This window comes from Anas platyrhynchos, chromosome 29 (genome assembly GCF_047663525.1).
Source record: "Anas platyrhynchos isolate ZD024472 breed Pekin duck chromosome 29, IASCAAS_PekinDuck_T2T, whole genome shotgun sequence".
Lineage (NCBI taxonomy): Eukaryota > Metazoa > Chordata > Aves > Anseriformes > Anatidae > Anas > Anas platyrhynchos.
Window position 1 is genome coordinate 185,641 of NC_092615.1, and position 12,808 is coordinate 198,448.

Sequence of the window (12,808 nt, forward strand, 5' to 3'; positions counted from 1 at the left end):
ACCAGGTTGCTACCAGGCTGGGAGAAAAAGAGCTGCAGCTGCTGCTCCTGGAGCTATGGCGAGACTGCCGTAGGGAGCGATATGGCCAAGCTGCAAGTGGGGCGGGTGGGGGCTCACTGCAGGTGGGCAGGTTTTCCTGTGAGGGGCTCCCAGCGGGCCTCAGCCAGGGAGAGTGGCCACGCACAGCTCAGGGCCCTGTGCTAGCTCGCTCAAACAGTGCTTGCATAGGGGATCTGCTTCCCCTGCCCATTGCGGGGCAGTGATGGCAGAGAGCTGGGAGGCGAGGGGAAGCGATGTGCACACACCCCATTCACCAAGTTCAACAATGTCATGAGCCCTCCAGCGGCCAGTCCTCAGTCTTCCTCCTCTAGAGCAGCTGCATGATGCCCTGAGTAGAGACATGCAGACTCTGAAATGATCATTCTCAAAGTGTTAGTAAAGGACCTGAGTCTGCAAAGGCACCCAACTCCGTGCTGCTGTCTCCTTGCTTCCCAGGCCAGCTATTGCAGGATAGCCTGACCCTTTCCCTGGGGAAAATCAGGGTGAGTTCTTGCTGGGAGCTATCAGCATGGAGCTTGTGGGCACATTCCTGCCCCTCTCAGCAAAACAAGCTCAGCCCTCGCAGCATAGACTGCTGTAGCAGCAGCACAAAACCAAAAGGTCTCACAGCTCTCAGCCAGGCGACACTTGGAGCTCAGCTTCTGCTCCCCACAGAAGATGCACCATCCTCAGACAGCCCCTGCATGGGAGTCTGACCACTCTGCACTACGTTTCCCTGAGCCTCAGGCTTCTCTTTAATTCCAGACACCATTTTTGATGGTGTCTCTACAGAGATAGAAGAGGGCCAGGCACTCTCCTGGAGGAGATGACGCCAGGCAGGACAGTGCTCCAGTAAACAAATACACTGCGCCAATCCCTAGCGCAAGATGCCAGACGTCTATGCAAGTTCCAGGGGAGATCAGGCTGGTTTGCAGAGGGGAAACCCAGTGGGAAATTTTGAACATACAGAAACTGTGTGCAATGCAAGGAAACAGGATGCTTGCCTTGTACTCATAGCCTTTCCCAGCTTTCCACTTAGCCACTTATGTCAGAGGGAGGAGATAGCCTCAATACGCCTGTGGTCCAGCCGCAGCTGCGTGCTCTCATGCTCCCTCTGCCCCTGCCTGGGGCAAAAGGAGATGATGCCACTTTTGTCTTCAGCCCACACCATTCTGGGGAAACTCAGAATGGTCCACGGTTTGGGCTTCTGCTAACAGCTGCTATCAACCAGTAGATCTGCAAGTGAAAAGGCTGCAACTGCTTATCTTCGGAGTACAAATCTTTGTCACGTCAGGGTTTTCCTTGAAGCTCCAGCTGCTGCAGTCTTTGCACGAGAATGGCAGCTTTCAGATTAAAAAAGGGTTTTGCCCTGCAGCACTGGGGGTAGGAGGGAAGGTGAATTTACTGGCAGCCAGCGAGGATGCATCAGTCCCATTTCGTCACAGCCCAAAGAAGGAACTTCTGGTGGGGCAAGTGAACGGGCATGCCAGCGTGGTGTGGGCGAGCGGTGGGGGTGCCCCAGAGACCAGCCCCCAGTCTGTCCTCCCCACGGTGCCAGGAGCAGCAGGTGCAGCCCTGGCTGGGGTGGACTTGGACACGACACCTCCCCGAGAGCCAGTGGGCAGTGAAGAGGCAGCATCCCAAACACACATCCCTCCCCCTCACCCACCCTCAACAGACCAGAGGCAAAGGCAGCCCTGGCTCCAGGCAGCATCCTCCGGTCTTCTCTCCTACCAGCCAGCAAAGGAGCAGTGACCCCCCAGTTCAGCGGGAAACAATCACACTTAGGTTAAGGTACAGTAAGGTAGCTGGAAGAGACCTTCAAAGATCATCTAGTCCAACTGCCTGACCACTTCAGAACTAACCAGCAGTTAAAGCATATTATTCAAATGCCTCTTGAACCCTGGACAGCCATGGGGCATCAGGCTTGCTAGGAAGCCAGCTGCAGTGTTTGACCACCTAAACTGGAAAAAGCATTTTCTGGAAAGAAACACTTAAAAGGGGGTCTTTTGCCATACAAAACAGAGCTCCAGATCAGCAGCTGGGGCAGAGCAGAGACCTTGTGGTGCTAGCAGCAGTCATGCTGTTGTGGGCCAGGCTTGTGAAGCTGCTCAAACAGCTCCTTGCCCCAGGCAGCCATAGCCAGGGCAGCAGTATGGACACACGCACACCAGTTTTGCGAAGACTGTTCCTTAAACCAGGACTACACCTGCTGAAAAGCAGCAGGAGGGTTTTCAACTGCCTCCTTGGAATTGGTGCATCAAGTAAAACGAATCTTTTTTTTTTTTTTTTTTTTGCAAAGCTTATGATAAAATCAAAAGACTACGCAAGAGCACAACAACAAATACAAGCTGCAATGTAACGGTATGCTGGCAGGCAAAGTGACAGGGTGGGTGCACTCCTTCCAGCTTGGAGGCAATGGGTTAATACTGGCTCTGGGTCCAGACAGGTGTCAGACGCCTCGAATCAGTCCCAAGCTGAAGGTGGGTTGATGCCCAAGGCTGACTGAATTCCCCCCTCAGATTGCTGAGGTGTGCAGTTTGCAGAGAGATTAATCAGATGAGTCTGACCTCTGCGGTTTCCTGGAGCCTAGTCTCAGGGTATAAAAACTTCCTGGGAGCAGGAAGAGACCCCAGTTGCAGCCTCACCTCCAAGGCATCCACCGAAGCCGAGCACGCTGCGATGGAGCACCTGCAGAAGCTCCTGCTCGCCCTCCTGTTGGTGGCATGTCCTCCGGCCAAAGCCAGTGAGTAGAGCGGGCACAGTGTGGGGCGAGGGCTGGGGAAGGCAGAGTCTCGGCCAGAGTGTACGGCAGCCCCTCCTGGCCCCTCATCCTCAGCCCAACACATTGCAGGTCATGCCTGGAACCGGATGGCAGGAGCAGGCAGAGCCAAGGCCCCCGCCAGACCCTACATGGCTTATCTGGAAGGGAAGAACGGCCACTTCTGCGGGGGCTTCCTGGTGGCCCCCAGCTGGGTGATGACAGCAGCTCAGTGTTTCAGGTAAGATTTCTCTGCACAGCACGTGGCACACTGAGGTTGCTGGGCTGCCATGATCCTAGACGGAGGTCTGATAGCTTCCTTCAGCAACAAAGCCTTTTCTAGCCTGGAGCGAGGCCGCACTGCAGGGACAGGATGGGCTGGCACCCAGCAACTTGGCTCTGTCTGCGGTTCCTCCTCAAGCCGCCCAGCCCTGCAGCCTCCCCAGCACACACTTGGATGCTTATCTTTCTTTTTTCCCCCTCTGTGGTCCATTCCTAGATGTGAACAGTCAGAAATTGGGCCAGCTTCTCCCCTTGCTGCCACTGACCTGCTGGCTTAGCAGGGGTGGCTGGTGCCAGGCTCTGCCCTTTCTGCCACCACTGACCTGCCAGGCTGCTGTACAATTCAATGGTCTCATCGGTGAGCTGCTTTCCCAGCTCTCTTCCATCCCTCCAGCTCAAGGAGCTGGGGCAGTGGCAGGCAGAAGGGGCCCAGCTACTCACACACGTGCTCTGGGTATCGGTACTGGCAGCTCTGCCCCCAGGCCCCAGGCCTGAAGGGCAGAAAGGAGCATCAGAAGAATCTGGCCTGGCTGAGGGCTGTCCCCTACCCCAGATCTTTCCCCACTTTCCAAAGGCAGCCCCTGCTGCCAATGGTCCTTGTGAGTATTAGCCGAAATTAGTTGATCTTGAGATCCAGAGGCAAAGTAACCCATGGCATGCAGAGCCCCACTCTGTCAGCCAGTGATGCACTCTGCCCCCTGGCTGGGTGGGCTCACCTGCAGGACTCCTTGCTCTCACAAGTCTTCAAAGCCCAATCCATGCCCCCAGGCTATGCCTTGGTATCACCAAGACAAAGTCAATGACATACACTGTGCTCATTCTCACTAGCCACAAACCTTTGACTGTCATCCTTGGAGCCCACAACATTCAGAGAAGAGAGGAAAGCTGGCAAATGTTTGAAGTCCAGAGGTATCACCGCCATCCAGACTTCACCAATCGCATGCAGGGAAATGACATCCTCCTGCTGAAGGTAACTGCCCACCCGTAGCGCCTGTGTGGTCCTGTCTGCCCGAACTCACTACGTGCAGGGCTGAGCTGTGACACTGGAGTGGGAGGGGACATCCTTCAGCACAACCCATTTACAGACAAAATACTTATTTCTATATTTTCTGTCTCCTTGCCCAGCTGAAAGGCAATGCTACCAGCAACAGCTACGTTAGGACCATTTCCTTCCAAAAAATAAAGGCCTCTGGAGGGACGGTGTGCAGCATAGCTGGCTGGGGCCACAAGGCACCCACTGCGACATTCCACGAAGCCAACGTCACCATCCACAAACAAAGGGACTGCCTAACCATGTACCCTGGACTTGCCAACAACTTGATCTGTGCCAACAGTGGATCTGCTGGGGTGCCTGAAGAGGTCAGTTGGACATGGGGAGTGGATGGCTGCAGGGCAGGACTCAGACAGGTCCTAGGCACAACATGGTTTGGGCTAAAACCTCCACTGAAGAGGTGCTGTCTAAAATTGCTTGTCATTGTCAGCCCCCCCAGTCAGTCCACAGTTCTTCACCAGCATCCCACTCTTGCTGTCCTGGCACAGGAGCTAAAGAGGTGCTGTGGGTCTTGATTTCCAGGGATCTAACCCTCACAGGGGCACCACTCTTGTGCACAACACCCAGGATTCTCCACAACAGGACAACAGCTTGGCTGAAGAGGGGTTTGCCCTAAATTTCAGAGCTGGGCTGAATGCATTTTGTAGTGCTGTGCAGCCAATAGAAGGGTGGAGATGAAGTGATGCTTCAGGCTATACTATTTGTCACTGTGCTGGTCCCAGACAGAACTTACAGGTCCTGTTTGGACCCAGAGCTGTCCACACCCACAGAGAGTCCCAAATTCTCCAGGAAAGCTCTGTCCTCATATCTGCAGCCTCCCTGTTCTTTGCAAATGCACCCACCTTCCCCCCAATCAACACTGATCTCTCTTATTTTATAGGGTGATACTGGGGGACCACTTGTCTGCAACAACAAAGCCTATGGTATCTTCTCCTATCAGTACAAGAACCGGATTGGCTTCTACACACACATTGCTCCCTACCTTCCCTGGGTTAACAGCATCATGAAGTCGGCGTGACTCCACACAACCCAGCTGCTGCCCTGGAAAGCTCATGCACCAGGGCTCACACTCACCTGCTGCTGCTTCTTTTCTCCCTGGGAAGCTTCTTCCACCGGTCCTCGTGGATGTGGCAAGGAGTTCTCTCCAGCAAAGCAGGGGGCTTTGTGCAGAATTTGCACCTTGACTGAGCCTGTTCACCGTGCGAGCTAGGGAGCACCCACGTGCACCACGCACCTTCCCTGCTCCGGGCTGCCCTTTGGCCAAACCACTTGTGGCTCCAGTGAGAGCAGCAGGGCAGGCCCAAGTGAGGTGACCGCAGCTACTGGGACATGTTCCTGGGGGATCCAAAGAGCAACCTCCTCCCCACCCCTGGCATTCGTGATGCCTGGATCACCCTTGCCCATGCCCTGGGGTTACAGGGTTGTCCCAGCTCCAGGGGGAACAACACTTTCAGCTCCCGCTTCACTACTGATGCTGTCCCCTACCTCTGAAACTCGCTGCCTCATTTCTTCCCTCTTGCTGTAGCTCCACTGTTGTAAAAATACATAAAAACAATAAACTGCATGTGCATTTGAGAGCCTTCTATGATTTGAATTTGTATTAGTCTGGGTCCAGTCCTGAACAGCTCAGAAGAAAGTAATGGCCCAAAGTGCTGAATCCCAAGCTGAAAGTTTCTACCTAACCAGTAGCCTCCATTTTCTGTCCCACCTAAACCCACCGAAGAGGTGTCAAGCCTGGCATTCAGGGCAGGGACAGCCTCTTTGCCCTCTCTCAGCAGTGCAGAGGGCTTGGTCAAAACTGAAGAAGTCAATGAGTGATCTTCCAGCAGGAGATCATCTCCCCCATGTGATGCCACGTGAGCAGGCAGGAAAGGGGAGAGGGCACAGAGCACCAGGAGTGCCTGGGCTGCAGGACTGCTCACACCATGTCCCTGCTGGTGCCCTGGGGGTGGATGAGCCTTCCCCATGCCAGGGCAGCCCTGTGATAAGCCTCACCAGTGGCCGCTTCTTAGGCGGAGGACAGCACGAGCACCAGAGCCAGCTGGAGTTCAGCTACCCGAAATCCAGGATGCAGGGTTTCAGAGAAGAGGAGGCACAGAGGCTTCCTGGAAACCATGACGCCTGCCCAGCCTACCCGGAAGCAGAGGACCCTGCGGGGGTGCTGCCTTGTTTCCCACCTCATTTCCCACCCTCCCAGGGCATGGAGCAGGACAGAGAAAGCAGGGAGAAGGGTGGTGGTTTGAGAGAAGAAGAACCCCACACACCTGGCATGCTCAGAGGGCTGACTGCCCACCAAAATCAAAATTCCACGTTTTCTGGGTACCACAGGGGTGCAGAAGAGATCTAAACCTCTTGCTGTTCCACGTGGGTACCACCAGCCCATCCCAAGAGGCAATAACACCGAGCATGGGCACCAGCTAGCCGCACAGATTCATTTAGGAGCGAAGGCTGTGGTCCCAGTTAAAGCCAGACGCTGTGGGCAGCGAGAGCATCAACCCTCACTGTCAGCAAGAGGACAATGCAGCATTGCACAGCACTGAGCACAGCTGGGCCTTGAGAATAGACTGTAAGACACTGCTGCAATACGTAGTTTTATCTCAGATCTCTGCCTGTCCATAAAAGGATAAAGTCAATCTGTAGCTATAAAGGAAACGGAACTGGGAGCCCTGCTCCTGTCCCCGTGCTTTAACCATATTGTCACCCTTCTCTTCCTACAAGCCCCTATAATTTGTGATAACATCCAACCACTGTACTGAGGCACAAACTCCACAGAAGCAGCCCCCATTTCAGTGTTTCAGGAAAGAAATCACACCCAGAGATTCAAGAGATTTGTATGCCTGGTTGTACTGGAAACAAGAGTGAAAGGTACAGGTATTAGATCATCAGCAACCCATAAAATCACGGGGGTTTCTCTGCTACATATTACAGTATTGGCCAAGGGCCCTGGTGATAGTAATGCTGCCATGCTCAGTGCTGTGAGTGTGTGCAGCAGAACCAGTCCTCCCTCTGAGGATGCTGAAGAAACATGACAAAAGATGAGAGAGGCTTGGGTTGCTGGTGGCAGCTCTGGTTGCTGTGGCTGGGCCCAGGCAGGTGCCCACCAGAGAAGTCCTGGCAAGTTCCCTGCCGCATGCAGGTGTCCCTCAAGGCACTTCTAGACATTTGAATCCTTTTAGTGAAGTTGGCAGCAAAGAGAAGAACCACCAAAGCTTGGTGCTCAGCAAACGGTTTCTCAGAATCACAGAACTGTAGGGGTTGAAAGGGACCTCAAGAGCTCACCGGGTCCAACCCCCCTGCCAAAGCAGTTCCGTAGAGCAGGCTGCCCAGGTGGGAGTCCAGATGGGCCTTGAATATCTCCAGAGAAGGAGACCCCACAGCCTCCCTGGGCAGCCTGTCCCAGAGCTCCGTCACCCTCACCAGGAAGAATTTCTTTCACATGCTGGTGCGGAACTGCCTGGGCTCCATTTTTTGGCCATTGCCCCATGTCCTGTCCCCACAGACCACTGAAAAGAGGTTGGCCAAATCCCAATGTCTCCAATGTTTTTTCCAATACTTCATAGTTTTGGACAAAACTTAAAGACCCCCCCCTCTTCTGAAACTGAGCTTACAAATATTACATCTGAAGGATATTGATCTGGACATCTGGCAAGTGACTTAGCAAGAGGATGAAAAGAAATTAACTTTCTGTCCGGTGCTTGGGATTTCACTGACAAAAATAAAATAGAAGAGACAAGGAAAAGCCCGAACTTCCAGGTCCCACTATATTTTCAAGTTTACTTCACAACAGCTGATCTGGAAAAAACATTTTGGTACATCCCCAGCCATAATGTGCCTCTTGTGACCGAAACAGCAATCTTGTCCAAGTCACAAAGCCAGGAGCTGTGTCCCGGGCCCTGGACACCCCCAAGGAACATGAAGGTCCCCAGCAGCTGGTGGCAGGGACTAAGCGGGCAACCCTGACCCGCAGTCACAGGCACCTTCCAGCCCGGCTGCTCGCTGCCCCAGCAAGGAGAGGGGTGGGTGAGGTGGCAGCTCCCCGGTGCCAGCGGGCGCAGAGCCCCCCAGCCTCTCACAAAGCTCAAAAGGCAGAAATAAAATCGCAAATACTTTTTAAGAGAAGACTTGAGATCGCAGAAGTGCAGGCTCTTCCTACCAGTAAAAATTGTCAGCAAAACTCTTCAATTCTCTACAGAATTGCAGGAAAAAAAAAAAAAATCTGTGAGGCAGCTTTTTGAGGAGGCCCTCGCCCAGACGCAGCGATGCACGCGTGGTGCACCGAGACCTGAGGGGGGCTGAGGGGGAGCTGAGGGCCCCCCACCAGCGCCTGCCTCTCCTCGGAGCTGAGGTCACTGCCATTGCTGGGCGGTGAGGGAAGACGTGATAGAAGTGACGGATATGGCACGTTTTACACAGACAAAGGGCAGTCCAAGACCTACAGCTCTGAGTTCCGAGTATGAAAACACCAGCTCCATTCACTTGCCTCTCCCCCACCACGTGGCTTTCCAGACGTACTGGTTTTGACTGGGATTCAAAGTGAGACAGTGGTCAAAGTTCAAAGTATGTCCAAGCAGGGCAGGGGGGAGAGGAGAGCTCTGTGGTAATCTTCTATTCAGACTGATTTCCTGTGCTGTTAGGAGGGCTGGTTCCTCTCCTCACTTTGCTGCAGACAGCATGCAGCCACTTCAGGCTCAGAGCTGGGAGGCACAGGAACCCGTTGAGCATTGTGCTGCAATGACACCACAGGCCACAACAGGAGAAAATCTGAGCCTACACACATCCGCAGAGCAAACACTTCACTTACACTCCTCAGTGGCGCGGCTTTGCTCTGGCCTGAACTCGTGCTGTGCTCTTGAGGGATTTCAGCTGGGACAGGAGAGCCCTGGCCCTCCAGGCACAGAAGGAACTTGAGTTAATGAGATAAATGCAATGCAAGCCTGGCTGGGGCATGGAGCGGGGTTTTCAGTCAAGTGGTGTGGCTGGTCTAGTAACAGGAAAAGCAATCAGCTGAAGAAATTAAGGGAAACTGGGAGGGGGAGGGGGTTGAAGGGGCCAAACCTGCCTCTCTGTTGCTAGAAGTACTGCGGTAGTTTTGTATCACGCAGATTTCAAACATGGCAAAATTACCATTCTTCTAACTGCACAGAGAGAAGGGACAAAAAAACAGGCCTGGGTAAAGCACAGGAACCCAGCATACTTCATCAGATTAGAACAGACAAATGACATTCTAAAATCAAAGACTAGGGGTTTAGAAAACTACCAGTGAGAGCATCTGTCTTTGTGAACTCCAACTTCAAAAAAGTTTTGAGCAAGCTTAATTTTACCAACCACCCCTTATTCTTAAATCATCTTAACCCTGTACATACTTTAATTAACAGTCTACAACAAAAGTTTCCTGACTGCAGAAATACAATGCCCAAGTTTTTAAAATGTAGCAGCAAGCTTGAAGTTCTCGTGTTAACACACAACCCGATATGTTTTATTTTTCAAGATACACCTCTGGGGAGCGCTCATTTTTCCTTATGCTCACCTGTGCATAAAGGTAACTGGTTAGGCCCCGTACAGCACCTGCAGAAACCCTGAATACAAAGAAGTTACCATTCCCGGTACTTTCCAAAGCTTGTAATTCAAAAACTTGTCTGGGCTCCCCCGCCGTTTTGTGACTGAGGAGCCCCCAGCCCCCAAGGTACCGCACTCCTGGCTGCGGGTGCTGGCTCCAGGCAGGGAACAGGCGCTGGGGGTTCTCCACGCACACGCTGCCCTCTTCAGGTTCGCAGCTGCTCTCCAAGGTTCTCAGAAACTCCTGAACTGACCCAGCCTTACATCTAAAAATCCTTTTCAACAAAGCAGAAGACTGCAGCTTGGAATTAAGGGAAGCATCTGTCCAGTGTGAGCAGAATAAAATGTCATTTGAGCTTTATAAAGCAGCACCGATGCCAGGGTTCTGCGCCCAGATGGGAAAGGCATCCATTTCCCCTGGATTTCTTTACAGCATTTAACCTGATCTGAATCAAGTGATGCAAAGCATAAGCTGAGCTGGGATGTTCCTAAACAGAAACGTCAACGATGTCCTCACCCGACAGCTGCAGTGAGGCTCCTTGAAGAGCAGAGGCAATCAGCCATTCGCAGCATTTGAGACTGAAAGGCTGAGCCCCTGGGAGGGAGGAGAGACCAGCATTTCAAATGCATCATGCAAATGCCTTTCTTTCATGGCCAGGAGCTACATGTCCACACCTGAGATGAAGGCAGGAGCAATTGTCAGAGCAGTGCAGGAGTGGTGAGCAGCCGCAGCTGATAGCACCCAGCTGGGCACACGGAACAGCCCCAGGCTGCAGCCGCAGCCCCTGCTAAGCCACAACCTCCCTCTGCCATCCGGAGCACCCAGCAGCTTTCACGCAGCCCAAACACCAGCTGGTCAGCTCTGGGAGCCGCGAACAGTGCTCTGAAGCCTTGAGTTCTCAACCCAGGGTAGTACAGAGGTCAGAAAAGTTGCTCAAAGGGGCTAAAACTCCTTGTCAGACTGTGCCACAGAAGATAAAATAGCAAAACCAAGCTAGACATGACTGGTATGTCCGAGTCCACAGGCAAGAGTTCATTTTAGAAATTGCTTATGGTGTTATTTTTTGCTGGGAAGCTACTGAGGTATCACGCAGAGGAAACTACACTTACAATTCATTTTCAGCCACGTTTATAAACCAAAGGGAAGGAAGAAGCTTCTGTCCAAGGTGATTTTTACAAACTTTCTTTTCCATCTTTTTTTTTCCCCATCAGTTCTTTCTGCTTTGGTTGTAGGGACACAGTCACTATAGCTCTTTTAATTAAACAGACAAACTTTTCTCCACCTGTATTCCAAAGCACTACCGTCCAAAACCAGTTACTGCGGTATTTATTCAAATGCCCTTGCTCCACAACAGCCTGGTTTCTGTTACGGAGCGACCCTTGGCCATCCTGTACTTTCCTCGAGCTCTCTGGAACTCACCACAGTGGCTGCAAGGCCTGAGAGAAGCAAGCAGTGAGACTGGAGGCAGGACCCAGCAGCCTTCAGAAGACAAGAGCAGGCACTAAAGGCCAGGGGTGCTGGACCGGGGCGGGCTGGGCAGGGCAGAGGAAGCTGAAGCACAGGCAGGAGGCTTCATTGCAGCTTTATAAAGCTCAGATGATGTCTTATTCTTCTCACACTGGACAGATGCTTTCCTAGCTTTCCCAGGGAAGCAGATGTAATGGAGGAATGAGCTTTCTCTTGCAGGGATGATGGCTGTCCAAGAACAAGGGAAACCCTGCTTTCTCTTTCTCTGCCCTCTTATTCTGCGTGTTTTGGGTATGAAAAAGACAGAAACCGATTTAATGCCTGAAGCCCACCTGTGTTCAGCATCCCAGGGAGCTGCTGTGCTGTGGGCAGTGACATCTAATGGCCAGGCCTGGAGCGGCTGGAAGCAGAACTCCGCTCCTGGGGCTGCCGGAGCTTTCCAGAACGCCTGCCTGGCTGCCGGCCCCATCCCAACGGCTCACTTTTCCCCGATGCCCTGCGAACAGCTGCTGGACAGGGCTGCATCCTCACCCTACTGGGCTCCCCAGGGCCCCGCAGCGCAGGCCGGGTGCTCCCAGCCCACGGACACGGCTGCCGCAGCCGCTCAGCCCAGGGGTACAGAGGAGGTGAGGGGCTCACAGCTGTGCAGGAGGAGTTGACCCCGGCTGCATTTGAGAGGCCCTTGGGAAAGGCAGCAACTGTGAGCAAGCCGCGGGGATCGCACTGCCTGCGGCTGCTCCAGCTGCCTCTTTCCCTTGGCTGTGCCAGGCCCAGCAGGGACCTCCCCACAGCAGCGGTGCTGAGCAGGCTCCACAGCCACAGCAAGCGCAGTGTGCCCGCACGCGTGGCACAGCTGGAGGCTGCTGAGGCCACAGCACAAGGCCTCTCACCCTCAGCTGGGGATGTTGGGCATTCGTTCCAAGTCCTTCAGCCCCTTCGAGGAAGGGGTCAGTTGTTACTATGCACAGAGCACGTTATATAGACCCTTTGCAAAGAACGGTTCTATGTATGACCCCATGAGGAAAGAAAAAACACTTTCAGCTACTATTTCATCATGCTGCCCAGGTGGTAAGAACACAGAGCTACCAAGAAAAGCATTGTACACTCACCCTTAATTAGGAAACACAAAACGAAACCACACACAAATGCCTGGCAGTATCACAGCCAGAGACTGGTGTGGTCTTCCTCAGTCAAGATGAAGCACAGACCCCAGGCTACCCAGCACCTGCAGCTTCCCTCGTGCATTAAGTTACAGGGAAGGGAGTAGAACATCCTTGCTTGCAGCTTCCTGAAAACCCAGGTAACCTTACACAGAGGAAGTTATATTTCCACCCACTCCCAGATTATTTAATCTGAAATTTCTGTAGAATACTGCCGGGGAAGGAGAAGTAATTTCCAGCAATTCCATCCCAGGAAATCACTTCATGAAAGCTTTTACAGTCATCCATCTCTGGACTCCTAAAGGGAGAAAACTAAGCAGTGTTTAATGTTTCAGACCTTGCTTCTAGCAATGAGAACTGGAAGCAGGTGTGATCCCACTGAAGTTTCTCCTATAGGCAATACATACCCTTTAAGAACTGTGCTTGAAAGGGGCTGACACTACAATAAAAGGTACCAGCAAACACTGACAACTCCACAATTGCACTGCAAA

The 12,808-nt window shown here is 52.9% G+C and overlaps 1 protein-coding gene across 1 annotated transcript; it reads left to right on the top strand.

Moving 5' to 3' along the window:
- The first annotated feature begins 38 nt into the window (after positions 1 to 38).
- On the top strand, positions 39 to 5,708 carry LOC101802373 (granzyme G). The gene is made up of 5 exons (XM_005019522.6): positions 39 to 2,785; positions 2,894 to 3,041; positions 3,911 to 4,052; positions 4,208 to 4,441; positions 5,014 to 5,708. The coding sequence occupies exons 1-5, from the start codon at positions 2,599 to 2,601 to the stop codon at positions 5,149 to 5,151; spliced, it is 849 nt and encodes a 282-aa protein (XP_005019579.2). The 5' UTR covers positions 39 to 2,598; the 3' UTR covers positions 5,152 to 5,708.
- The last annotated feature ends 7,100 nt before the right edge of the window (positions 5,709 to 12,808 follow it).

Bases quoted from the DNA above. Each gene is read 5' to 3' on its own strand.
- LOC101802373 (XM_005019522.6), top strand. From the start codon at position 2,599: ATGAGTCTGACCTCTGCGGTTTCCTGGAGCCTAGTCTCAGGGTATAAA. The intron at 4,053-4,207 runs GTAACTGCCCAC...CTCCTTGCCCAG, and splicing joins ATGACATCCTCCTGCTGAAG to CTGAAAGGCAATGCTACCAG. The intron at 4,442-5,013 runs GTCAGTTGGACA...CTTATTTTATAG, and splicing joins CTGCTGGGGTGCCTGAAGAG to GGTGATACTGGGGGACCACT.